General features: G+C 35.5%; 1 protein-coding gene across 1 annotated transcript in view; it reads right to left on the bottom strand.

The window, feature by feature from the left end:
* Window positions 1-20,299, bottom strand: part of TNNI3K (TNNI3 interacting kinase) — a 280,406-nt gene extending 260,107 nt beyond the window's left edge. Inside the window, exons 1-3 of the mRNA XM_081818637.1 lie at window positions 20,116-20,299; window positions 19,413-19,521; window positions 1,346-1,431 (exon numbers count right to left, since the gene is read on the bottom strand). Of these exons, the coding sequence (XP_081674763.1) occupies window positions 1,346-1,431; window positions 19,413-19,521; window positions 20,116-20,155 (235 nt within the window). The 5' untranslated portion in view covers window positions 20,156-20,299. The remainder of the gene's footprint in view (window positions 1-1,345; window positions 1,432-19,412; window positions 19,522-20,115) is intronic.
* Window positions 20,300-27,942: the final 7,643 nt, after the last annotated feature.

Below are 27,942 nucleotides of genomic sequence, written 5' to 3'. Positions count from 1 at the left end.
GTGCAAGACTGTTGAATCACAGATCTGTACCTCTGAAACAAATAATACAATATATGTTATAAAAAAGAAGAAGAAGATAGCAGGAGGGGAAGAATGAAGGGGGAAATCGGAGTGGCAGACGAACCATGAGAGACGATGGACTCTGAAAAACAAACTGAGGGTTCTAGTGGGGAGGGGGGGTGGGAGGATGGGTTAGCCTGGTGATGGGTATTAAAGAGGGCACGTTCTGCATGGAGCACTGGGTGTTATACGCAAACAATGAATCATGGAATACTACATCAAAAACTAATGATGTAATGTATGTGATTAATATAACAATAAAAAAGGAAAAAAAAAAAATTTTAAAAAAATGTCAGACTGCTGTTCTGCGGGCCATTTGTAAAGTCTTCTATTAATTGACAGCCATCCTTAGTAATGAACATTTCTATTACACTTACAGAACTTCGTATCAGTGCTGTTTACTTAAATCATTTGTGTTACATTTTTTTCTGTAGTACTCTCATCAGTTGGTTTTAAAACATAAAAACATGAAAATTCATTTAATAAACAGTGAAAAAGCTTAGATAAAAATCTAGTTGTACAGGATTCCTCAGAACATCATTAGCAGTAGAGCTTATTTATTTAGATCAGAGAAATCTGGAAGAAATAACTAAGGTTGGGAAAGCATGTTTAAATTTAGAAGATCTGTTAGGTAGAGTCTGTTTAGTTTGTTCTGGGAGGAATGCTTAAGGAATATGATTAGAGTCAATATATCTGCATTAGTGTTTTTTATTTAAAACCTGAGTTCAATGAATTCTAGTTTGTATTAACAAAGTAAATATTAATCATTCATTAATTTAAAAATGTATTATCTACTATATGCCAGTGCTTGGGATACATTAATGAACAAAACTGAACAAAATACGAGCCAAATTAAACTCTAAATCTTCACTTTGATCAATCTTCACTTTGAGATTTCATCTTTGGCATTTATCTTACCTTACACATATTTTACTGCAGATTGTAAAGTGATTGCATGATGATATTTTAGGGAATGCTTTAAGTGCTTCTGAATTTAACCTAATCCCTGACTGGCATGGCCAATACTGAATTTTTTTGTTTTAATTTCCAAGCAAATTAAGTGACTTGGTTCAGGGTAGGAACACAGTGAAACTTAAATTCAGAGCTAAATCATTTGGAACATCTGCCTGGTAGTTACTGCTTCAACTGAAGGTTATCAGGGTTGTAGGGACAAAGCAAAAAAGAAAATTGAGCATGAATAGAATTCTCTTGTAGACTATTAAGCACCTCAAATCATTGACCTACATACAACTAGTTTGTAAAGTATTGAGTTTCAAGCACTCACCTCCACAAATACAACATAGATGAAGTAGAGACAGCCCATTTTCTGTGCGGTAATTTAAGTTGACTTTATTGAAGGCATCATCAGAGCTGAAAAAAAAAGTTTTTCAGATGACTAAAAATTTCACCTTTTAGTTTACTATTTTTCACTTGAAAACTTATGAAAGGGAAACCTGTTACTATAAATTCAGAAGTATGTCTTTTCTAGGATTTTGTGGCATCTAGAAAAAGAATTTTAAATATGTATCCATATGAAGAATACTTAAAATCAAGAGGAAATAATATGAAAGTTAGAGAGACAAGTTTAAATTAACGACTATTAAGCAGTTTTGTGTTCTATGTATAATTTGAACTTTTCAAGGAAACTTTATGAATTAAAATTTTTGTATAAGAGAAATAGAAAACAGACATTTGAAAGTAAACTCATTCACATTCAAAATTTCTCATCGTATTTATGGAGAAAGTCAAGAAATTCCCTCCAAAAAGGAAAAAAAAAAGTAGCATTTGATAAGAGATTGGAGAGAGGAATATAATCCCGATGTTTTACAGATTCTGCCTGAAGCAAAGTTTCCTTGTACTCTGACAGGGTCAGATTTCACAGATAAAGGAGGTCTAAACTCTGATTGGTACTATGATACAATACCTGGAGAGGAGTAGTGTTAGTGATTCAATTAGTAAAATCCTTGCCTTTGTCTGAACAGAGAGCATTGCCCCAGGAGGGCCCTAGACAGCCAAAGGTAGTCTTGGAAAAGGAATGTAAAGCTAAAATTCTTGACCTCTTGAAGTCGTTGGTACTCCCAGGGCATTTTTCGGTAGAAATGAGATCATATCCTTGGCCTCCCAGGTCAATTTCAAGTGGCTTCCTGCCTATTTAAATCTCCAGCAGCTTTAGTAAGATAGCATAGTCTTTGGTGAGTGAGCCTTCCATATCATTTGTAAAGTACTTACACTTGAAAGGTACTATAAATTCAGGACATTATCATCAAGGCATCCAGTTAAGCACTTCAAAAGCTACTGGAATATTTAAAACAGAAAAGAAAAGGTGCTATTTCCAGGGTGCTGCTAAAAAGAGAAAATCTCTAAATCTAGAGACATTGAAGGATCTCAGTGAATACTTTAATTAGCAATGGCAAGCCCAGTGGTTTGCTTTCATAGAATATTCTAGAACATCCTCATCCTCATAACCTTCTTGCTTTGCATGTTCAACTTCCCAGCTGCAAAGTCCACAGACATGCTTATTCATATTGAGAAATATACCTCAACTTGCTTTGGAATGCTATATGTAGAAGTACAATAAACTCAGAGTCATCTTTACAAATGTTAATAATAGAGCAAGGAGACAAGGATTTTGGGAAAAATAGCTAAGAGTTTAACTCACTCCTATCTGTGCTTTCCCCCAGTTCAATGAATGATGCCAAAAAAATATTTCTGATGAAAATACTACTGTTTTAAATATCTATTTAAAATGAACCTAATTGTAAATGGTATTCTTATTTTATAGTACGTGCAGGAACTTCACAAAATAACATGGTTCTTGGAAATGTGTGGCCTTTGCCTGAGCCAGGCTTCTAAACTCTTAAAGCCAATTGTATTATAGATGTCTTGCAGAAATTAAACTTAATAGGTAGTACTAAACAAAGTGCACTCAGCAGCCCAGACTTACAAGTGCATTCACAGAGGTCTTCTCTGTGGTTATGATTTCAAATAGTACAGGTTTTCTGAAGAGCTGAACTCTGCTTTTAAACCTAAGTGGATGGGGTTTTTCTCTTAAAGTTTGTAGGAAATCAGTGTCCATAAATAAAAAGGGAAAGGAAACTGACTAACCATTGAAGATGTTGATTGACAATGATTTAGAAACTCTGAGCTGCATTGGCTTTTCTTTCCTGGTCCTTCCATTATCCAGCAATGAAAACACACAATAAGATCAAAAGACAGAAAACAAAGTATTGGGTGGGGAAGGAAAGGGAAATCTCCTGTTAAATGTAAAGAAATATATAACCTTCAGCCTAAAAGAAGAACAGGGAAGAAGTATCTTTTGAGCTAACTATAATGAACTTAATGGCAAACGCAGAAAGAAGAAAAGGCTTGGGAGCTCCTCTGTAGCAATAAACCCTTGAGAAAATTAGTTTTTCAATGTATTTCTAATATTATACAGCGATATTTGCCATGTTTTGATGTTTTAAAAGTGGAAAATCATTTCAGCAGTGTAGGTAATCCTTAAAAGCTTGGGCCTTGTATTTACGCAAGGATTGAAATCCTATCCTGCTTCTGCCTTTTAAGTAGTTTTTTTCCTCCCCTCCAATTTGGACAAGTTATTAAACCTCTTCAAGCTATAATTTCTTCAGTTATGAAATGATTAAAATAATGCATAGAGATTGTATTGTTGTGAAGGATACATGAGGTTAGGGCTTACTGTAGTACCTAGCACATATGTTATCAATAAATCGTTATTTTATTATTATTACTATTGTTAACAAGGTCACTGAGTGTACAACTTCCCCTGCATAGTCCAAATCTTGGGAGAATTTTAGCACAATTTTCAAACCAAGTTTGACCTTCTTCAATCTCTCACATTTGATAACCTGTAAAATTTCCTGATTTTGAGAATTCTATAGATGTATTTTATGCTCATGGTGGCTCTCATTCAGGCTCCTAGAAAATGTCTGACCTTGTCTTCACATGCTTTTAAAAAGACTACCAACTTGGATGTTGTGACACCTAGCACCTGTCAGTGACTCAGAGCAACTACTAGAATCACAATTTTGTAATGTAAGTCCAGGGGCATCATGGGAAGGCTATTTTCAACCCTGTAGATATGAACTTAACAAAGGAGGAAAAAAGAGGGGATCTTAGAAATCCAAGGGGGGGGGAACAGTTGCACTGAAAGGTTTTATGAGAAGATAGACTCAATTGCTTTCTTATTCCATGATCTAACTTTGATGATGCATTCAATCAGTCTGGCGCAACACCTACTAGACACCAACTTTGTGCTCCACCTCTGTTCTTAATAATCATCTTACCATGTTCTCAACAGTCTACTTGATATAAAACTACTCACTGTGTCCTGGATCCTTTAAGTGCATTAGTCCTGGAAAGATGCATGCTAGATAGAATTCTGCAATTGACCTCAGCATTAGTCCTGATCTCTAATGCCCCGATCAGCTTTGCAAAGAAAGTAAACACTGAATAAACAGAAAATATAAGATGATAAAGTTTATGGCTTTATTTAAAATAAGAATAACCCTAAATGAATAACTATTGTTTAGATAAGTAAAATTGAAAGCATGAATTATATTAGTGACTTTTTGTTCAACAATCAGTTCTTAACTCACTGAATCTTAAAGTAGACTTGACCATTCATGTGTGACTCGATATACAGTCCTAAAGAGCTCCTTGCTCAAAACAACGCTATTGTCTGTTGTTTTTGTTCTTCTCTTGAATTATATCCTCCTTGAACTCATGCAACTTCTATTAATGGCAACAAAATGAATCAACTGAGAATAGGATCCCACAATATTTGGCAGTCAAGTGCAATTTTAATAGTACAATTTTTATCTTAACTTTAATAACTGGAATGTAATTTTTTAAATGAGAGTTATTTTGGGGTTATATTTGAATCCTAATGCTTACTCCCCATTAACTTCTAGTCAAATCTTTCTGTTTTGAAACACGTAATTAAAATATTCAAGGTTTTAATGCAATCATTCCTAGGAGAGATATTTCATATTTTCTTCTTTTGCCTCTTCTAAAGGAACTGTGTATGTCAAATTCCCTGTCAATTGAACATCACTTATGTATTCTAATACCCTAAGCTCAATTTATTTTTTAATTTCCCCTTACATTTTTCATCAACTGCCATGCCATACTGTAACTTAACATATCCTAATGAGTTCATAGTGCTTGCTCTAGTATGGATGAAGTTCCTAATTAAAATGAAGTCACTATTATGAATATATTTCTAACAGTAAATTCTGTCTTTAATCATTAAAAATGGTAGTCCTGTACCCAAAGGTTACTTTCTTTCTTGTAGCATAATGAACTCTTTTCTTAGCCTTTATCTTTTATACAGAAAAGTATGCAGTTTTGTGATCCAATTAAATTTCTTTCTCATGACCTCATCCTTTCAAGAAAATATCTGACATGACCACAAATGGAAACTAATAAAAATGTAACATTTGAACAGTTGGCCAAAAATAACATACCAATGTCCAAAATATTCTGATAGGTAGATGCATTTTTTAAATTAATTCATTTGCTGAAATTTAGGGAAAGACCAAGAAGGTAGAAAGAAGAAAAGGTTTTGCTTTAGATCATCTAGTTTCCTAAATTGCTAATTTAGTTTCAAATGGTTGATTGTAAATTCTTTTTTGTTTGTTTGTTTTATTTAACTTCAAGTTAGTTAACATACAGTGTATTATTAATTTCAGGAGTAGAATTTTGTGATTCATCAGTTGCATATAACACCCAGGTCTCATTACATCAAGTGTCCTTCTTAATGCCCACCACCCAATTACCCCATTCCCCCACCCACCTCTACTCCAGCAATCGTCAATTTGTTCTCTATAGTTGAGTCTCTTATTGTTTGTCTCCCTCTCTGTTTTTATCTTATTTTATTTTCCTTCCCTTCACCTATGTTCATCTCTTTTGTTTGTTAAATTCCACATACGAGTGAAATCATTTGGTATTTGTCTCTCTGACATTTTGCTTAGCATAATACATTCTAGTTCCATCCACAGCATTGCAAATGGCAAGATTTCATTCTTTTTTATGGCTGAGTAACATATCCATTCATCAATCAATGGACACCTGGGCTCTTTCCATATTTTGGCTATTGTGGAAAGTGGTGCTATAAACATTGGGGTGCATGTGCCCCTTCGAATCACTGTTTTTGTATCCTTTGGATAAATACCTAGTAGTGCAATTGCTGGTTATAGGGTAGCTCTCTTTTTAACTTCTTGAGGAACCTCCATATTGTTTTCCAGAGTGGCTGCACCAGTTGCATTCCCACCAACAGTGTAGGAGGGTTTCCCTTTCTCTGCATCCTTACCAACATCTGTTGTTTCCCAAGTTGTTAACTTTAGCCATTCTGACTGGTGTGAGGTGGTATCCCACAGGGGTTTTGATTTGTATTTCCTGATGATAAGTGTTGTTGAACATTTTTTTCATGTGTCTGTTAGCCATTTGTATGTATTCTTTGGAGAAATGTCTGTTCATATCTTCTGCCCATTTCTTGACAGGATTTTTTATTTTTGGGTATTGAGTTTGACAAGTTCATTATAGATTTTGGATAGTAACCCTTTATTTAATATGTCATTTACAAATATCTTCTCCCCTTCCATTGGCTGCCTTTTAGTTTTGTTCATTGTTTCCTTTGCTGTGCAAAAGCTTTTTCTCCTGATGAAGTCCCAATAGTTCTTTTTTGTTTGTTTGTTTGTTTCACTTGCCTCCTGAGACGTGTCTAGAGAGAAGTTCCTGTGGCCAAGATCAAAGAAGTTGCTGCCTATGTTCTCCTCTAGGATTTTGATAGATTCCTGCCTTAAATTTAAGTCTTTCATCCATTTTGAATTTATTTTTTTGTGTGGTGTAACAAAGTGGTCCAGTTTCATTCTTCTGCATGTGGCTGTCCAGTTTTTCCAACACCATTTGTTGAAGACACTGTCTTTTTCCCACTGGATATTCTTTCCTGTTTTGTCAAAGATTAGTTGACCAGAGTTGAGAGTCAATTTCTGGGTTGTCTATTCTGTTCCATTGACCAATGTGCCTGTTTTTGTGCCAGTACCATACTGTCTTGATGATTACAGCTATAAAATACAGCTTGAAGACCAGAATTGTGATGCCTCCAGCTTTGGTTTTCTTTTTCAACATTACTTTGGTTATTTGGAGTCTTTTCTGGTTCTGTACAAATTTTAGAATTCTTTGTTCTAACTTTGGTTATTTGGGGTCTTTTCTGGTTCTGTACAAATTTTAGAATTTTTTGTTCTATCTCTGTGAAAAATGCTGGTGTTATTTTGATAGGGATTGCATTGAATATGTAGATTACTTTGGGTAGTATAGACATTTTAAGAATATTTGTTCTTCCAATCCATGAGCATGGAGTGTTTTTCCATTTCTTTGTTTCTTCCTCAATTTCTTTCATAACAGTTCTATAGTTTTCAGCATACAGATCTTTTACATCTTTGGTTAGGTTTGTTCCTAGGTATCTTATGGTTTTTGGTGCAATAGTAAATGGGATCAATTCATTGATTTCTCTTTCTGCTGCTTCATTGTTGGTGTATAGAAATGCAAAGGACTTCTGTGTGTTGATTTTATATCCTGCGACTTTGCTGAATTCCTGTATACGTTCTAGCAATTTTTTGTTGGAGTCTTTTGCATTTTCCACAGAGAGTATCATGTTGTCTGTGAAGAGTCAAAGTTTGACTTCTACTTTACTGATTTCGATGCCTTTTATTTCTTTTTTGTTGTCTGATTGCTGAGGTGAGGATTTCCAGTACTATGTTGAACAACAGTGGTGAGAGTGGATATCCCTGTTGTTTTCCTGACTTTAGGGGAAAGCTCTCAATTTTCCCCCATTGAGATAATATTAGCTATGGGTCTTTCATGTATGGTCTTTAGGATGTTGAGGTATGTTCCCTCTATCCCTACTTTGTTGAGGGTTTTTATCAAGAAAGGATGCTGTATTTTGTCAACATCCTTTTTTTGACGTGGTGTATCACACTGATTGATTTGCGGATGTTGAACCACCCTTGCAGCCTTTGAATAAATCCTTCTTGTTCATGGTGAATAATCCTTTTAATGTACTGTTGGATCTGATTAGCTAGTATCTTGTTGAGAATTTTTGCATCTGTGTTCATCAGGGATGTTGGTCTGTAATTCTCCTTGTTAGGTCTTTACCTAGTTTTGGAATCAAGGTAATTCTCGCCTCATAAAATGAGTTTGGAAGTTTTCCTTCCATTTCTATTTTTTGGAAATTTCAGAAGAATAGGTATTAATTCTTTAACTGTCTGGTAGAATTCCCCTGGGAAGCCATCTGGCCCTGGACTTTTGTTTGTTGGGAGATCTTTGATTATTGACTCAATTTCTTTGCTGGTTATGGGTCTGTTCAGATTTTCTATTTCTTCCTGTTTCCGTTTTGGTAGCTTATATGTTTCTAGGAATTTATCCATTTCTTCCAGAGTGCCTAATTTGTTTGCCTATAAATGCTCATAATATTCTCTTATAATTGTTTGTATTTCTTCAGTGTTTGTTGTGATCTCTCCTCTTTCATTCATGATTTTATTTATTTGGTTCCATTCTCTTTTCTCTTTGATAAGTCTGAATAGGGATTTAGCAATCTTCTTAATTCTTTAATGAACTGGCTCCTAGTTTCATTGATCTGTCCTACTGTTTATTTGATTTCTATATCATTGATTTCTGATCTAATCTTCATTGTTTCCCCTCTTTGGATATAGGCTTCATTTGCTGTTCTTTTTCTAGCTCCTTTAGATGTAAGGTTAGGTTATGTATTTGACACTTTTCTTGCTTCTTGAGGAATGCCTATATTGCTATATACTTCCCTCTTAACACCACCTTCTCTGCATCCCCAAGATTTTGAACTGTTGTGTTTTCATTTTCATTTGCTTCCATGTATTTTTTTAAATTTCTTCTTTAATTTCCTTGTTGGCCCATTCATTCTTTTCTCTCTTTTTTTAAGATTTTATTTATTTATTTGAGAGAAAGAGCGCTAGAGAGAGAGCGAGAGAACACAAGCAGGGGGAGCGGCAGATGGAGTGGGAGAAGCAGGATCCCCACTGAGCAGGGAGCCCCATTTCAGGGCTCCATTCCAGGACCCTGAGATATGAACTGAGCTGAAGGCAGATGCTTAACTAGTTGACTGAGACACTCAGGCGTCCCTCATTCATTCTTCAGTAGGATATTCTTTAACCTCCTTTTATTTGTGGCCTTTCCAAATTTTTTCTTGTGGTTGACTTTGTTTCATAGCATTGTGGTCTGAAAACATGCATGATATGATCTCCATCTTTTTATACCTGGTTGCGTCCTGATTTGTGACCCAGTACATGATCTCTACTGGAGAATGTTCCATGTTCACTCAAAAAGAATTTGTATTCTGCTGCTTAAATGTTCTGAATATATCTATTAAGTCCATCTGGTCTAGTGTGCCATTCAAAGCCCTTGTTTCTTTGTTGATCTTCTGCTTAGAAGATCTGTCCATTGCTATTAGTTGGGTATTAAATTTCCCTACTACTATTGTATTGTTATTAATGAATTTCTTTAGGTTTGTTATTAATTGATTTATATATATTTAGTTGCTCCCAAGTTAAGGGCATAAGTATTTACAGTTGTTAAATCTTCTTGTTGGATAGACCCTTTTATTATGATATAGTGTCCTTCTTCATCTCTTATTACAGTTTTTGGTTTAAAGTCTAGTTTGTCTGATATAAGCTGGCTACTCTGGCTTTCTTTTGATGTCCATTAGCATGAGAGATGGTTCTTCACCCCCTCACTTTCAATCTGGAGGTGTCTTTGAGTCTAAAATGAATCTTTTATAAGCAGCATAATGATGGGTCTTGTTTTTTCATTCATCCTGATAACCTGTCTTTTGTTGGAGCATTTAGTCCATTTACATTCAGAGTAATTATGGAAAGATATGAATTTAGTGCCATTGTATTACCTATAAAGTTGCTATTCCTATAGATTGTCTCTGTTCCTTCCTAGTCTTTGTTACTTTTGTTCTCTCTTTCCACTCAAAGGGTCCCCTTTAATATTTCTTACAGGGCTGGTTTAGTGTTCACAAACTCCTTTAGTTTTTGTTTGTCTTGGAAACTTTTAATCTCCCCTTCTATTCTGAATGACAGCCTTGCTGAATAAATTTTTGGCTATATATTTTTCCCACTTTAGATGTTGAATATATGATGCCAATCATTTCTGGCCTGCCAGGTCTCTATGGACAGTGTTGCTGCTAGCCTTACGTGTCTACCCTTGTAAGTTAAGGATCTTTTCTCCCAAGCTGCTTTCAGGATTCTCTCTTTTTTTTTTTTTTTTTTGCTAGTTTCACTATAATATGTTGTAGTTTTGTTGATTTCACTATAATATGTCTGTTTTTGTTGATTTTGAGGGGAGTTCTCTTGCCTCTTGGACTTGAATGCCTGTTTCCTTCCCCAGATTAGGGAAGTTCTTAGCTATAATTGATTCAAATAAACTTTCTGCCCCCTTTTCCCACTCTTCTTCTTCTGGGACTCCTATGATATGGATATTATTTTGCTTTATGGAATCACTGAGTTCCCTAAGTCTACATTGGTGATCTAATGGCTTTCTTTCCCTCTTCTTTTCAGCTTCATTATTTTCCATAATTTCATCTTCTATAACACCTGTCCTCTCCTCTGCTTCTTCATTCCTTGCAGTGATTATATCCAGTCGGTTTTTCATCTCAGCTATAGCATTTTTTATTTCAGCCTGACCAGTTTTTAGGTCTTTTACCTCTGCAGCAAGGGTTATCTGTTGTCTTCAATGATTTTTTTTTAAAGACCAGCTAGTAGTTTTATAACTGTTGATCTAAATTCTTGTTTAGATATATTGCTTATATCTGCTTTGAGCAAGTCCCTGGCTGTGGTATCTTCCTAACCTTTCTTTTGGGGAGAATTCCTCTGTCTTGTCATTTTGGCTAAGTTTCTATCTTTTGCGTGTTATGAAAGCTTCTTTGTTTCTTGCACCTCAGAGTAATGATAAATTTTTTTTAAAGATTTTATTTATTTATTCAACAGAGACATAGCAAGAGAGGAACACAAGCAGGAGGAGTGGGAGAGGGAGAAGCAGGCTTCCCGCTGATCAGGGAGCCGGATGTGGGGCTTGATCCCAGGTCCTGACCTGAGCCCAGGGCAGACGCTTAACTGCTGAGCCACTCAGGTGCCCCCAGAATAATGATATATTAAAAAGAGGTCATATTTGGGCACTTGGGTGGCTCAAATGGTTAAGCATCTGCCTTCGGCTCAGGTCATGATCCCAGAGTCCTGAAATCAAGTCCCACATTGGGCTCCCTGCTCCACGGGAAGCCTGCTTCTCCCTCTGCTTCTCTCTCTCTCTGTCTCTCATGAATAAATAAATAAAATCTTAAAAAATTAAAAAAAAATTAGAAAGAGGTCATACTTTCTCCAGGGCCTGGAACTTTGGGAAGTGTTTCTGGTGTATGCTGTGTGCATTCTGCTACTGTGTTCTGGGTTTTTGTTTTTTTTTTAATTAATTAATTTATTTGACAGAGAGAGAGAGAACAAGCAGGGGGAGCAGCAGAAGGAGAGGGAGAAGCAGGCCCCCACTGAGCAAGGAGCCCGATGTGGGGCTCAATCCCAGGACCCTGAGCTCAAGTCAGATGCTTAACCCACTGAGCCACCCAGGCACCCCTAAAAAGAAAAGAAAAGAAAGAAGCCTGATCCAAAAAAAAAAAAAACAAAAACGAGAAAGAAAGGAAATGAAAAAACAAACTCACAAACAAAAAAAACTGTAAGTCTGATTCCAAAGGAAAAAAAAAAGAGTAAAAGAAAAAAAGATATATATATATAGCCTGGTCTTATTTCCAGCAGAACTGAAGGGGACGCCGTGAGGCACTGTACACTCAGTACACTTGGTGCATGTGGTGTGCTGCCTGAGCTGCTCTTCTTCAGAAGAGGCCTACTGCGCTGGCTCAGTTAGTCCTGCCCTCAGTAAAAAAAAAAAAAAAAAAAGCACTTGCCAAGCACAGGGTGGGTGGGGTTTGATGAAAGCCACTCCCACCTTCCCTAGGGGCCGCTGTGTTGTTCTCTGCTGCCTGGCTGTGTTGGTAGTGGGGGTAAAATGGCAACATCGCACTCTCTCCTTTTGGTTGGGGGCTCTCACAGTCCCTGCTGTTCAGGAAGCCCTCACGGAAACGTGAGGGCCATCAGCATGCGTGGCGCCCAGCTGTCCTGCTGGCACCGCTGGGATACAAAAGTCCAAATCTTAAAGTAGTGGCACCACTCTGGTCTGCTTCCTCTTCTGGATTAGAGGCTTGCTGCTCTCTGACTAGTGCTCTTTGTCACAAAAAAAAGTTCCCCACCTGTGCAGTGTGCGGATTCTATGCTTTGGCAACATGAAAAGCAGCAACCAGGTTATCCAGCCTCTGTGCACACTTTTGTTTGCTGCCGATGAAAGGCCATCTGCTGGTGCCTGCAGTGTCTTTTGTCCTTGGAGAGGATATATACCCTCTTCCAAATGTACTCTAGGAACGGGAACAATCTTTCCCAGTGCGACCTCTGAGATCCCTACTCCACTTTGTGCATGCTCCTGGGCCAAAGCTGTTCTCTCCAGGAGCACAAGCTACAGCAACTCTCCGCAAAAGTCACGCACTTCCAAAAGCTCAGAATCTGAGCTATATTCACTGTTTGCTAAAAACCTGCACCACCCAGGTCCCCCAACTCCCCAGGCTGTGGTCTGAGAGGTTTTCTTCTTGTGCAAACCCAACGCCCCACTCTCTCAACCCCTCTCGACCTCTGCCCCTTTCTCTCCTGTGGAAAGGGTTCCCTCCGTCTGCAGCATGACAGTTTTCCTCTTTCCCAGTTCACTTCCACACACCCTGCACCTGCCATGTTGTCTTCCTCCAACCGTAGAAATCCTTCTAAAAATCCTCAGATCGATTTCCTGGGTGTTCCAAGTGATCTGACCTCAATACAGCTGTATTCAAGAGAGGAGGAAAGCCCCTAGTTCCCCTACTTCTCCACCATCTTAACTCCTCCCCCTTGTAACTTCTTACGTGTTCTTTGTGGCTGTTTCTGATTCCTGTCCCACCAAACAACAGAAACAAAAAAATCATCAAGATCTATTCCCAAGGTATATCCCCAGGAAATACCCAGAAATGTATTTGTCCAATATCATATAGATCCAATCAGCAAACTTAACAATATGAAGTATATTTATTCATTCATCATACAATAAATAATTGCTGAAATATGTTGGCAGGTAGAGGAAGAAAAGCTAAGGATGATAAAATTGAGACAATAATAATTTATTGTGAGGCTTGGATCTTGCAAGAGTTTTATAAACATTAGCTGCTATAATAATTATTTTTAATAAAGCATTGATATTGATTATTATATTAATTATTTTAACAATTTTATTATTTTGCTTTGCATTTGAGAAGGGAGATCAGAAGTAGAAAGGGAAGATGGAGGCAGTATGGGATGGGAGGGAAGAATAGAGTAAGGAGAAAAGGAGGAAAGATAGTGAGAGCTAGTGAGGTAGCAAGCTAGAGGGAGAGAGAGACTGAAAGACAAAGAGAGAGATTGAGATCAAGCTGCTTCATAAGGTTTCCACAAGCTATTATTGTACAATTATTATTCATAACTGGTTTTACCTAGACAAGCAAGAAAAGAAATAAAAAGGTAGGCAGTCTTGGAGCAATGTGAATTGTCTTTCTGTTGCTGTGATGGTTTGTTTTTGTTTCATTACTAATTAGCACAATGCACTAACCAAACATGCGAAATAATACTTTCACACTATTTTAATTTTATAAGATGACATGTCCCCCCTCAATATTCTACTTCTCAGCTTGATGCAGAATTTCACTATTTTAGATAAGGTCAGCCTGCCATGTTTCTGGAGCTATTCATTTTACAATAGCTAAATTTCATAATTGGTTATGGCTTTGAAAAAGTAGAATTTTGGAAGATATTTCATTTGGAAGATAGGTATGTTGGACTGCAGCTGGGCCCAGAGGAACTTTTCAGGGAGAAAATGAGCAGGAAGGGCATATATACTTTTTCTCTCTTCCCTCCCCCTCTGTACATTTTTAGCATGCAAATATTACAACTGCTTGCCCATGAAACAGAGCATTCTTCTATTTTAGTTTATTTATTAAACCTAATCAATTTCAAAGTGGAATATTATTATCAACTCAATGACAAAATAAGATTTAAAATGAGAAAAAAAATAGGGTTATTTTTATTATTGCTGAAATAGCATGGCATTGGAACAATATTACTTCTCTGGAACTTCCTCAGTGATGTCAAATTTCATATTGCAGATTAAGCAGATAAAGAGTAGCCCTGACAATTAAATTAGCAGAATACAGTTCTAAAATTTCTAATGACTTAAAAACATATTGAAACAAAATAATTTAATCAAAAAGCTTTTAAAAGTTACATGTGGAGGGCCATCATGTAAGTGGTTTTCAAAGATCATGGGTGAGGTACATGTTTCCCCAGGGGTAGGGGAGGGGGACTAAAATATAGTCTTCCACTCCCACCCCCAGGGGTAGTTCTAATACACAGGATATAGCAAAATTGTGGAGTGGTATAGGGAAAATAAAAATATTTCGAAGATAATTTGAAGATATTTGGAAGATAATTTGTTCCTCCCTCCCAGATTGAGAACAAAGATCATGAAGATTACACATTTTGAAATTAAATACAAGTGGATACAATCCCAGTACAATCATACAAATTGTTTATCCTAGTTCAAGCCAATTTAATTTGATTGCCTCATTTTCTTTAGGTATAAAATGGCAATTGCAACAAATGCCTACCTCAGAGGTTGTTAACATAAACAATGATGATTAGTTTTTAACTAAAATTTTTGAGCATTTACCATGTGCCAATCATTGTGCTAAAGCACTTTACATATATACAGTTAGGATTGTATGAGCTAATGCAAGTTAAAATACCTAGTAGCATGACTAAAATATGGTAGGCACTAAGTTGTTAGTTTTTTTCCTTTCAAGTGCTATACAAATAGGTATTACAAATAAACACAAATATAAATAAAGCTAAATAAGACAAAGAAGCTGCCTTTAGTGAACACATATACTAGTGGTTAGACAGAATTGTAAATGGATAAAGACAACACCATGTAGTAAGTGCTATTATATTGATAAGCAAAAAGATTAGAGAAAGCACAGAGGAGGAAATACAGACAATGGTATTCCAATGTACCACTTCCGTCTTTCCTTCTTCTGCCTTCTCTTTTTCTTCATCTCTTCCTATCTTCGATCTATTATCTCAACAAATGTCCAAAGTTATGAGTGAATGTAACTTTATTGTGGAACATGAGAAAACATTCCAATTCCTTTCACCTTCATTACCCTACCAAGATTTTATCCCAAAGCTGCTATAAATTGGCATAAGAAACATAACGGTCTAGCTCTTTTTATCTTTTTAAAATTTAGTACTGTCTTCCTGTATGCTATATTGTGGGTGAAAGTTATACCAGGAGATTATGTATATGAGCTACAGAAGCCTTGGTGCACAATGGTGTGGAAAATCTCTTTTAATTAATGGATTTATTATCTACCTTGTATACCATAAAGAAACTTGTTAGCAAATAAAAACAACAAAAACTCCAAAAACCTCCCAAATATGTGTTTATACCAGTGATCCTCCACCTGTGACTCTGGTGTTAAATGCCTCTTTTTGGACATCTTTACCATTTTCCTCTTATCTACATGTTTAGAGAAAGCCTGATGTCATGAGGCATAACACAGTAGTTCATCACAGAAGTACTCCTTACATTATATAAGGCATGTATAAAGATGAGAAAGAAAAAGACTCTAACATTTATTTAACACCCAAAATGTCCTAGATACTCAAATGCGATCTCATACAATATTATGTTTCATCTTCCCAAACACCTTAAAATTTTGGTGTGTGAATCAATGAGTAAGACAATTTATATTCTCAGCACTCCATTCTTTTCTTTCCTGTCATCCATCATTTTATTCTAGAGAAAAGAAAATCCTCAGAACTTTGCCCTAGGCATGACTGACTTTCTTTCCCAATGATGCCATCTGCTTGATAGAATCAGAGTACTCTGTTTATATTTGTTTGTTTGTTTGCTCCCTTGAATCTCTGTAGACCATACTAGTTGCCTGCTTTCTGTTCTCATGTTCCTCATCCCTTCACCAATATCACCTCAGGCAGAGTTTTCAGTGCAACTTGAATATCTTTCTAGAAGTAGTTTTTAAACCTTAGCAGAAGCATCATTTTTAGCATACAAAAATATTACCTGAAGAGCTTGTTAAAAATTCAGGTTTCTGGAAGTCATCCCCAGAGATTCTGATTCATTTGATATGGACTGGAATCATGGAATCTAAAATTTTAGCAAGCACTGTTGGTTACTGTAGGAGGTTCTTAGCCCTTGGAGAAACATGATTCTAGGCTGGGGGTAATCTTCTCCTCAGCTTCATTACTATCGCCTTTAGCTAATGGGACATTTCTGTCATTTCCTTAAAGGCTTCAGCACTAGGCCATCAGTCTTCTTTTCCACAAAATGCCCTACCATTATTCTTAGGAAAATTGACATCTATTTTGATGAGTCTTCTAGTACTGTAGCCAAATCCCTTTTGATCACAATCTTTAAAAGTTATATTTCAGATTTTGGCATCATCTTGAATTGTTCTAACATTTTACATTTTTACTTTTGAAAACATATTAAAACATTTAATATTTTCATATTAAAACATTTAACCCTAACTTTCTTACTTTCTAACTTTTAATAAATTATTTGTTACTTCCACTAGATAATAAAGTCTTCAGTCTTTCTAACTGCCCTTATTTATCCAACCATAATAGAAACCTCCAGTTATTCCATGCCTACTTTGTGTTAGGCCCTCAACTCAATATTTAATTGACATCATTTTGCAAATATCCTGTGAGATCGTTATTATTAACTTCATTTTACAGATGGAAATGAGGCTCAATGAGATTAAATAATATATTCAAGGATACATAGTTTGTAAATAAAAGAAACTGGGTTTAAAACTATTTTTGTATCACTGTAAAACTGTTACACTGACTGACATAACTTTCTTATTCAACTTAGATAAAATGGTCAAGACATTAGTTTTTCTTGACTCCTCTAGACTTTCCATGGTACTCATCCATTCTTGCCTATATATATCTTTACTTAACTATGCCTTTTATCTGGAATGCTTTTTAAAATTGATGAATAAATAAAGATCCCCAAATCTTCTTTTTTTGTATTTGAAACCATTTTATTTTTCTTTCCATTTAGCACTTGTCATAGACTTCTGTGAGTTATTTATATATGTCTTTCCCCTAAACCAGATTATGAACTCCTGGAGCAGGAAGCAGGGTATAATAGGAAGACCTCTCTCTGTAGAGTCGGCTGACCTTGCTACAAATTAGAATTCTGGCACTTACTGATCATATGATCTTGATAAGATACTATGTCTCTGGTCCTCAATTTATCATCCATCAGAATTCATATTTATCACACAGAGTCATGGTGAGAATTATCTAATGTCTTGTATTTGATGTGGCTCGAATAACAACTTGAATATAGTTGGCACAATAAATTCTGAACTATATTGTCCTTGACACTGTTTCCTGCCTCTTACCCCAATACTAATTAGTAAAAAGGAGGTCACATTTATTCATATAGTGGAAATGTAGGAAAAGTCAGCTATAGCAGAGCTGTAAAAATAACGGTCTGTTTTTGAGTATGAGAGAAGACCTACATCTCAAGCCCATTGTTAAGCTTAATCCTTAAAAGGATATGTCTATTTAAATTAGCCTTGACTTACTTGCACAGTACTTTTTTTTTTTTTAAGATTTTATTATTTATTTGAAAGAGAGAGACAGCGAGAGCAGGAACACAAGCAGGGAGAGTGGGAGAGGGAGAAGCAGGCTTCCCGCTGAGCAGGGAGCCCGATGTGGGACTCGATCCCAGGACCCTGGGACCATGACCCGAGCCGAAGGCAGATGCTTAACGACTGAGCCACCCAGGCGCCCTTGCACAGTACTTCTTAAATTAAAAAAATAAATTAATAAATGAGGTTTTGACTTTATGAAGTTGAGGAAAATCTCTCTAGTTTAACCACATTTCATTCAGTATATTTATCTGAGTCAGTAAGAGCTAGAGGATTTATGATTAAGTTCTATATTTGTATCTTTTTTCCAACAAAATAAATACATATGTATAAATCTATTATATCAGTGTCAGTCAAATCTCTACAGGAATTTGAAATGTTTTCCCATAACTGATCATGTTCAAGTACTTGCAAAAGTCAGCCCAGGGTATCTCATCACTAGTGTCAATGCTGATTTATCATTTTGGGCCAAATTAACACAGAGAATCAACTATTTCCTAAATTATAAATTAATCACTTGAAAAAGCCTTATTAACCCACTGACGATTTCATATAAACTATATTATACATGGATAACTTTAATTCCCAGTTATGTGAACCTTGTATATTTACTATAGCTGCAAGTTTTTGTGAAAAACATGTCATTTGGTTACTGCTTCACACCTGTTTTCCAAGTAAAATAGAGGAAATTCTTTGTCACGAGTACATTAGATGAATAATGCAGGTAAAAGTCAACATGGCTAATTGGCCTACATGGAACTTTTCCTCAGTCAGACAGTTAACTTAAACTGACCCTCCAAAATGCATATAGTTTCTCAATGCCAGATTCAATTTCTCCAGAAGGTTGCTTGTGTGTTTAAGGGCCTTTTCTGAACATTTTGTGTCTCCCAAGGTTGTGACTATGCCAGATTATTTTTCTCTTGTTATCATGATACAAAACCCACTGAAAGCTTAAAGCCAGTATTACCCAGTGTTACATGCTTGTTCAGGGGCAGAATGATACTCAGTTCCATTAAGGGACAGCCTTTCAATGTCGAGAGACCAGAAGGTTTGTTAAAATTGGACTTATCCTAGTAGTTCAAAAAGAACAACATGGCCAATATTCTACCACCATTTGGGAAGAGAAATCTTGCTTTTTGTTGCTGGCATGGCTTACAAGAAAGACCTAATTCCAGGGAAGATTATTCAGATCAGTAACCACTTGTATTCAAAAGTCAGCCCTTATTTGCCTCTCTTTTTAAACTTAAGCAATGGGAGCATGCAAGTCATTTTTTAAGGAGATAAGATATTTGCATTTTAGGGGCTATCTGAATGGTCAAGAAGGGGTAACCTTATATTTTAAGGCTTAACATGTCTGGTAACATCCGAGATTCTATGGGTTGTGTTTTTAAATATAGGTGTATCTAAAAACAAGATAATTAATAAAGATACTTATACCAAGAACTAATAACTCTGAGAACTTTACCTAAATATGTGCCTTAGTTCTGCAAGTTCTTTTTCTTTGATCCGCAGGTCATCTTCTAATCTTTCTATTATAATAACGTAAGATTCACTGACTTTCTTCTTCCATTCATCTAGTAAAGAAAAACAAATGGGACTGATTCATAGCTGTGCTTTGCAAACTGTAGACACAGATCATAACATACAAGTAATTAAAACTCAGGTTTTTATTCTAAATTCTACAATACTTAATTTAAATTACTGATTGTAAGCTTAAAATACAGATGTTTATATCTAAAATGCAATCATATTGAATTGTAGTAATTAAGAACCGATTTGATATTGGATAATATATTTACATAAAAGAATGTATTTGACTTATTTTATTTGATTTTTTTGCATTTTAATTATACCAATCTCTAGTTCCTAGACAAAAGTTTTTAGGTTTCAAATACTAGATTTTTAAGATATAATTCTAAAATCTCTATATTCAGCAGTATTCCTAGGAACATTTTACCTAACAATGAATACAGTTTTGTAAGAAATTTTCTGTTTTCTCTAAAAATCTTTCAGAGAAAAATAATTTGAGTTCAGATAATCTTCTCAACAGTTTCATATAATACATTGTCATATCCTCCGTGTAAAAATTAACAGATACTCCAATGATATGTTAATTATCTATAACTACTATTGAACCATGTTACCTTTGAGGATATAAGAATAATTACCCGTGCAAGTTTGGGTTGGTCTAGATTTATAATTTCCCATTTGTTAGAAGTTTCTTCTTTTCCTCAGTGCAGTTCCTCAGGTTACAAGATTCCAAGTTCAAGTGCAATGACAGTCCAGTTGAAAAATATTTTGATAGTCTGGCTAAAAATAAGCTGACTGCCAAATGGAATGTCATGCAACAATGACAAAGAACAAAACACTTTGTGCTTTCAAGAGTGAAATCATAAAGGGAACTAATCAGTCTGTTTAAAAACAGCTGTATCAAAAATAAATAGTAAATGTTTCAATAGGATTATTTACCTTCATCAACTGATTATCTACCCATGCATAGGTTCATGGGCCATTTCTTTAATAGGTAAATCTAGAAAGTGGTTCAGTTACATCTGAGGTTCACAAACAGCTATTAAAACTATCTAGAGCTTCTTTCTAATCATTTTCCCCTGAGTTAAAGTAATGCCAGTTGGAAAAGAGTGACTGGTGATAGAATTCATCTCTCTATATAAATAATGGGAATCCACATCCTATGACATGCTACTAATAGAAATAAATGTAAGTTTTGCCTATATTAGAAGTACAAAATTATAAGAAGAAATTCTCAACATAGACCATGATTAAATTTTACCATGTGTTGATTATGTTGAACACCATCATAGATAAAATCTAAGACATGGAGTTCTACAAATGGCAATTCATAAAATAAGAATGACAAGAACAAGATTGTGAATAAGACTGAATGCTTCCTGTGTGATGATACTCGTCTGAGTGCTTTATATACATTTTGTCATTTATACCTCATATGTTGCAGGATTCTGCAGGGTATATATTATTCCTATATAATGGATGAGAAAATCCAGGTTTGCTAGTAGGTGGAGGAGTCTGGAATCAATTCTAGGTCTATATATTTCTGAAGTTCAAGCTAGATATTATTATTGTTAAAGTCTCCCATTCTTCTTCTTTCATTCGCCTTCCATTTACTTTATGGGGGACATTTCTCTTGGCCTATGCATATTTCTCCTGATAGAAATGAACTCAGGGTATGATGTAGAAAAAAATGGAAAACATAGGAAGAAAAGTTATCTGATTTTTAACTATGTATTTCTTTTGTATAATATAATTATACGTAGAAGATAAAGATTTCGATCTTGAAATTCAACACCAGAGGACATAGTTTTAATGTAACAGGTATGAATTTCACATTTATTATAGTTGAATATTCAAACAGTTTTGTCTTTTTGAAGTAAATGCTAAGGCAAATTTAGGATTCCCCACACCTTTTTCTCAGCAAAGGTAATCTAAGCTCCATAGGGAGGGCTTCCATACCTATCAGATATAGCTAGAGAAGTAGATAATTTGACTTCATGGACATTTCTGTCCTCCCATAGATAAAACTCTCCTTTATCTCTCCTCATCAGTTTATGCTGCCATGGCTTTTGCTGTCTGCTATTCTGTGGGGGCCTCTGGTTACTTGTTCTATGCATTCTGCATTTTCCTTGTTTGAAGGCCAGACATCTCCAGTTGTACCCGCTTTCTCTTAGCAATTATGAGACACACATCCCCTCAAATCAGAAAGTCTTTGCTGTCCCCAGACATGCAGCCTTTAGGCTCATTGGCGCAGGCAGGTGACTTCCTCAATGCTTGGTATTGAAGACCAAGTATTCAGTATAGTCCTGAACACCATACCGGGTAGTCTTCTTTAAGAGGCTTGCAGTCTCCCAAGGTGTAGCCTTGGAAAATAAGGCACAAGCTCTCCCTTCTCTCAAATTTCCCTAAAACAATCCATGGTTTCCATACTTTGAATTCAGAGGGTCAGAGATGGGAAGGACTGCAGACCTTCTTAAGGACATCTAAATCTATTTTTCCTGATCTTTCTTTTTCTGTCTCCACTATCTCAAATCTTACACCAGTATGTGTATGTATGTGTGTGTGTGTGTATGTGTGTGTGTTTACTGCCTGTACCACTTGAAAGAAAAACTAGTTCTTATATCATTTTGCATTATTTTTCCAATTTCCTGTTTAGGATATAAATTTGATGCAGTAATTTTTAGGATTTTTCCTTTTAATTTTCAAAAATATTTTTATTCTTTCAGAAAGGCTGGCTCTTACAAATGGAAGCTTTGATTTTCAAAAGCCACAATTTGTGCTGTCAGTTTGAAAATCCAATCAGCAACTTAACTGAATTTTGCTATACTCTGAAGCAATAAATTTTGTCCCCCTTCACCCCCCAAAAAAGTAGGATAACAGCATAAAAATTCAGGAAATGGTAATACCAATACCTAAAATATTAAATGTTATCAAACTATAACAATTTCCTACTTTCAAGGGAAATTTCTACAAGTCACTTTTATGAATTTGAGTTTAGGTCATGGGTTGAGGGCAGTGGAGTAATCCTCCTGCATGCCTTCTGGAAGGTGAAGAAAAGGCTGGAATAAGCAAATGACCCAGGATAACATCGCTTACTTTTCTTTCCTAAGGGATGTTGGAGGGAATCCACATGGAAGCAGGAAATATTTTCCTCACTACTGAGTATATTTCTGTAAAAATTACTTCTTTCTACGTTAAGTTGGCTAAATGCTCAAGATTGAATCCTACTCTTCCCAGTTCTGGACTTCCAAAAGTTCAAAAAGCAGGTTATCTCATCTATTATCAAAAACACAACCTAATTACAAAAGTGGTAACCTTCTCAAACTTTAGTGAGTGTAGATGCCACCTGAGGAGCTATGTAAAAAAAATAGAAATAGGGTTACATCCCTAGAAATTCTTTTTCAGTAGTTCAGTACTAGGCCAACAAATCTGGATTTCAACATGAACACTTAGTGATTCTAATCACTCAGGTAGATGCTACCTGAGGCATACTTTGAGGAGCACCATTTTAAGACTGCTTAAAGTGAAGTCCCTACTTACCTGAAGGTTTTTGTGTCTTTGAATTCAATGTAAGAGAAGAGAGAAGAAAACATTGTGGTAAAGAGGAAAAGAAGTTGTTCAGATTCTCAGAGTTTTATCCTATGGTAATCACTAGGGCAACAGATGATTTGGCTGTGCATGTGAATCACAAAAATGCAAGTAACCAAGATGTCTTTTCATAGGTAATGAATAAATAAATTATACACACACACACACACACACACACATCCATGCAATGGAAATTTATTCAGCAATAAATTAAAAATGAGTTACCAAGCCATGAAAATTCATAGAAGAATTTTAAATGAATTTTGCTAAGTGAAAACAGTTAGATAAGGCTACATACTATATGATTGCAACTATATAACATTTTGGAAAAAGCAAAACTACAGAGACACTAAAAAGATCAGTGGTTGTTGGAGGAGCAGGGAAGGGAGAGGAATGAATAGGTGGAGAACAAGGATTTTTTAGGGTAGTGAAATTATTCTGTATGATACTGTAATGAATACATGGCATTATGCATTTGGAAAAACCCATAGGACTATACAACACAAATGTTAACTATGGACTTTAGTTAATAATAATATATCAATATTGGTTCATCAATGGTAGCAAAAGTACCACAATAATTTAAGATGCCAATAACGGGAGACTGAGGGGGCTGGTAATAAAGAGTATATGCAAACTCTCTGTACTTTTTGCTTAATTTTCCCATAAATGTAAAACTTTTAGCAGAAAAGTCTATTAATTTTTAAAAATTAAGGGAAAATATAAAATAAATAAGACCCAAAATAGTAATTTCTCCCAAGACCATTTGAGCTTTTCAAGGAATATTTATAACTTATAAGGAAAAGCCTTCTCTAAAGAATATATAACTCATAGTAAGTATTTTTTTCTTTCACTTGTTTTTCATTCAAAATATCACGGTAGATTTAAATCGTAAACACCTTAGTTCTTCAACTATTCCTTTTTTGACCAACCTTCATGTTCTATTGAATTGCCTAAATCTAATGTTAATGTCTCCATCTTTTCAACTGATTTATCAGACCACTTCAACACATACATAGATATGTTCTAATACTCTTTCAATAAGCCTATTTACATTCTTTCTGAATTCCTTTATTTTGGGTTCATATTATTTATTTATCCCAATCTACACTTGTGCATCTGCTATTTATATTTCATACTAGTCTCTTCATAAATATTTAAAAGGATGTTTTCAAGATGAAAAATACAAAAATTGACCTTGACACTTCTACCGTTATGATTCCAACAAATAAATTATAAAGAACATGTATCCTATGAAATCAAACTGATGCACTTGGAACAATTCTTATCAAATTTAGGAGTCTGAGTTCACTTACACTTAAAACCTAAATTGTTCTTTCACTGTAAATGAGTTCTTATTAATATGTTCCAAAGTTTAGGGAAGTTTAGATTGTTGATGTATTACATCTGGTTGACAAGCAATTAAGAGAATCATTGCTTTAAACAATAACCCAGAATTACTAATTGGTATACATTTAGGCTTTCTCCTTATGTTTAATAAACATTAAATTCCTACTGTTAAAACAAAATTTTCTTTTTTTTTTAAAGATTTTCTTTATTTGACAGAGAGAGAGAGAGAGCACAAGCAGGGGGAGCGACAGGCAGAGGGAAAGGGAGAAGCAGGCTCCCCGCAGAGCAGGGGGAGCCCGATGTGGGACTCGATCCCAGGACCCGGGGATCATGACCTGAGCTGAAAGCAGTCGCTTTACCAACTGAACCACCCAGGCACCCTAAAACACAATTTTCTAAAAGAAAATTTGTGTATTGTCTAAGATAAAACTATTCAATTAAAAATTATTTGATCAATTTCCTTTTAAGCATAAATTCTTGCATTTAAAGAAGCATAATTTGTAAGAGTCTTATTTATTAAACAAGTTTCCTTTCTTTTCCACTAGAATATCTAAAGTATGTTGGATGGAACTATAAATAACCATTATGAATCTGAACATTGCTGAGGTAATATTTAGATTAATCCTCAAAAATGAATAGGACTTGAGAATATATAAGAATGAAAGTAAAGGTAAAAAATCAATTTCACAGTAATTTAAACAGGTGTTCTCAGTATTTCAAAATGTGAGGATATATTAAAGAAAATAGTATATTACTATTTTTGTTTTCAATATACTATGACTGCAAATGCAAAGATCTTAATTTTTCCTTTGCCTTCCTTTGTTGGGTAAACACGAAGTAAAGTTTATCAAAGAATCTAAATAAATAGTAATGAGTCACATCTCTGACATTGGGTAAAACTTTCTTTTCCAAATTATAGGGCTTCTTTCAATTGTCAGTTCAGTTCTTTATTGGTGGATTGATTCATTTATTCATTCAATAAGCATGTACTACGCTAAGCACTACCAAGAGCTAATGGGGGCCAGGGAGAGACAAGTAAACAGGCAATTGCAATAAAACATTTGTCCCATGATAGAGATATACATGATTGGTAATGAGAATGTTCATATAATAAAGCCTAGATTCCACTTAGAAAAAAATATCGTTGGGGCATTAAAACCATCAGAATAATATAAACTTCACGACACAGGCCATTTCTACTCTCCTTTTATCCTTCTTTCTCCCTTCCTGAGTCAACTGGCCTGATAAGGAAATAACACTATGTTATAATTATAGTTCAATTAATAAGTAATTATTATCTTTAGGCATAACACTTCCATACCTGAGATTTGTCATTTAAAAGTCAAACAAATAGGGGTGCCTGGGTGGCTCAGTTGGTTAAGCGACTGCCTTCAGCTCAGGTCATGATCCTGGAGTCCCAGGATCCAGCCCCCCATCAAGCAGGGAGTCTGCTTCTTCTTCTGACCCTCCCCCCTCTCATGTTCTCTCTCTCTCTATCTCATTCTCTCTCTCAAATAAATAAATAAAATCTTTAAAAAAAATAAAATAAAAGTCAAACATAATCTATGGCCATACCACTCTGAATGCACCCGATCTCTTCTAAAGATCAAACAAATAAAGAAAAAAAGTAGAGGAGGGAAACAAATATAGTTCTACTTACATTGAGTTAGTTTTCTTTTCACTTACCAATTATCCACTTGTGGCGATTCCTCAAAATGAACAGAAAACTAATTTGATGTAGGTTGGGCAAATTACTTAGGTTCAAAAAGTGGATTTATAAAACATGTGGTTGTTAGAAAGTCTGCGGAGTGATTCCATATGACCGGTTCTTTGCTTAGTCCCTCTAAGCAGAAACAATCTCAGTAGTCTGTCCAAGCATCTCTTCCTGTATCTTCTTAATGGAAGAATGGTGATAATAGGTATCATGTCATACACCCTCATGCCATCCTCTTGCAGTCCTATATCAGTACAGAGTGGTAGAAATTGTTAGAAGCACCTCCTTCCTACCCAAGGATTCCGCATTTTTCCCACAGTACAAACCCAGCCATTTAGGATCACCACCTTTTGAGAGCTAAAGCAAATGATGCAGATACTTCTAACTTGGGTGTCTCTGATGCCTAGGTTTATTAAGTCATGGCAAGAATATATGGGACTTAAATTCCAAATCTTGATTCTAATTGTTTAAGTTGGCTTATTATGTGATACCACTTCCTAACTGCTGCCCCGAGTTGCCCAAGTTGAGGTCTGGATCTGATTCAACAAATAGTAATCTAAAATTCTTCTCTTTTTTACTATTCATATATGCAGCCAGAGGAGAAGTGATGGAGCCTGTGGGGAAGGACTACAAGGCATATGGAATCTGTGAGGGCCTTAGGCATATCAGAATGAGAGATAAATGCACGCCATAATGTATATACATTATATCTATTGTACATATATACATATATATATATAAAATCCAAAAGCAGCAAGAAAATAAAGCAAAGTGATTAACACTCTTAAGTCCTACTCTAAGTTAAGCCTGTAAGAATACAATACCTATTGTACTAAAACACTTATTACTTTGGATAGAATTAATGCCTTTATCTTTCCTGTTAGGCTGCAAGCAACTTAAAAACAAGAATTGTAGTCTTATTCATTTTTGCATTTGCAATAGCCTAGCACAGTGCCTGAGAGATATAAATTTAATTTTTTTAAAAGATTTTTTATTTATTCATTTGAGAGAGAGAGAGAGAGATAGCTAGAGCATGAACAGGGGGGAGGGTCAGAGGGAGAGGGAGAAGCACACTCCCTGCTGAGAGGGGTGCCCAACATGGGGCTCCATCCCAGGACCCCGGGATCATGACCTGAGCTGAAGGCAGACATTTAACCAACTGAGCCACCCAGGCACCCCAAATTTAGTTGTTTTGGATTGAATTGAACTCGACTGAACCAAACTGAATTGGAATGAACCAATTGAATTGAGTAGAATTAATCCTTTCATTAACGAAAATACTGCTAACATCTGGACAAGAGGTAAAGTGAATTTAGATGCAGACAAAACATGCAGCATTTTGAAATGCCATGCAAGGATAATTCAAACAATTTTTAATCTCTTTATTCTCATCATCTTCCTTTTAAATATTTACCTATATCTTAAGAGTTTTTTTTTTTTAATTACTTGGAGTTACTAGCATTTGTCATTTATACAAGGTATTTGATGATCTCACACTAATTTACAAATCAGACTTTCAGGGAGTTTTTAAACACTTCAGTTACCAGGACCTATTTATGATCAACTAAATCAGAAGCTGTCAGGGTTAGTCTCTTGAATTAGGAAAAAAAAACTCCAAGTGTTGGACATAGCTTGTCTATAAGTGTACAACAGGGTTCTTGCCTGCAAAGAATTGAAAACCTAATTTTGTATTTGAAAGTATAACTTACTCTACTAAGTAGTTTTTGATGGTGCCAAATGGATGGTGCAAAAAACCCCCACATACTATGCAACTTAAGAAGAGGAAAGGGTTACACTGGGCTGGCTACAGAAG

Source organism: Leptonychotes weddellii, chromosome 4 (genome assembly GCF_054177405.1).
Source record: "Leptonychotes weddellii isolate Sample4059 chromosome 4, ASM5417740v2, whole genome shotgun sequence".
Taxonomy (NCBI): Eukaryota; Metazoa; Chordata; class Mammalia; order Carnivora; family Phocidae; genus Leptonychotes; species Leptonychotes weddellii.
The sequence above is the reverse complement of the archived record's forward strand: the minus strand, read 5'-3'. Positions and strand labels throughout refer to the sequence as shown.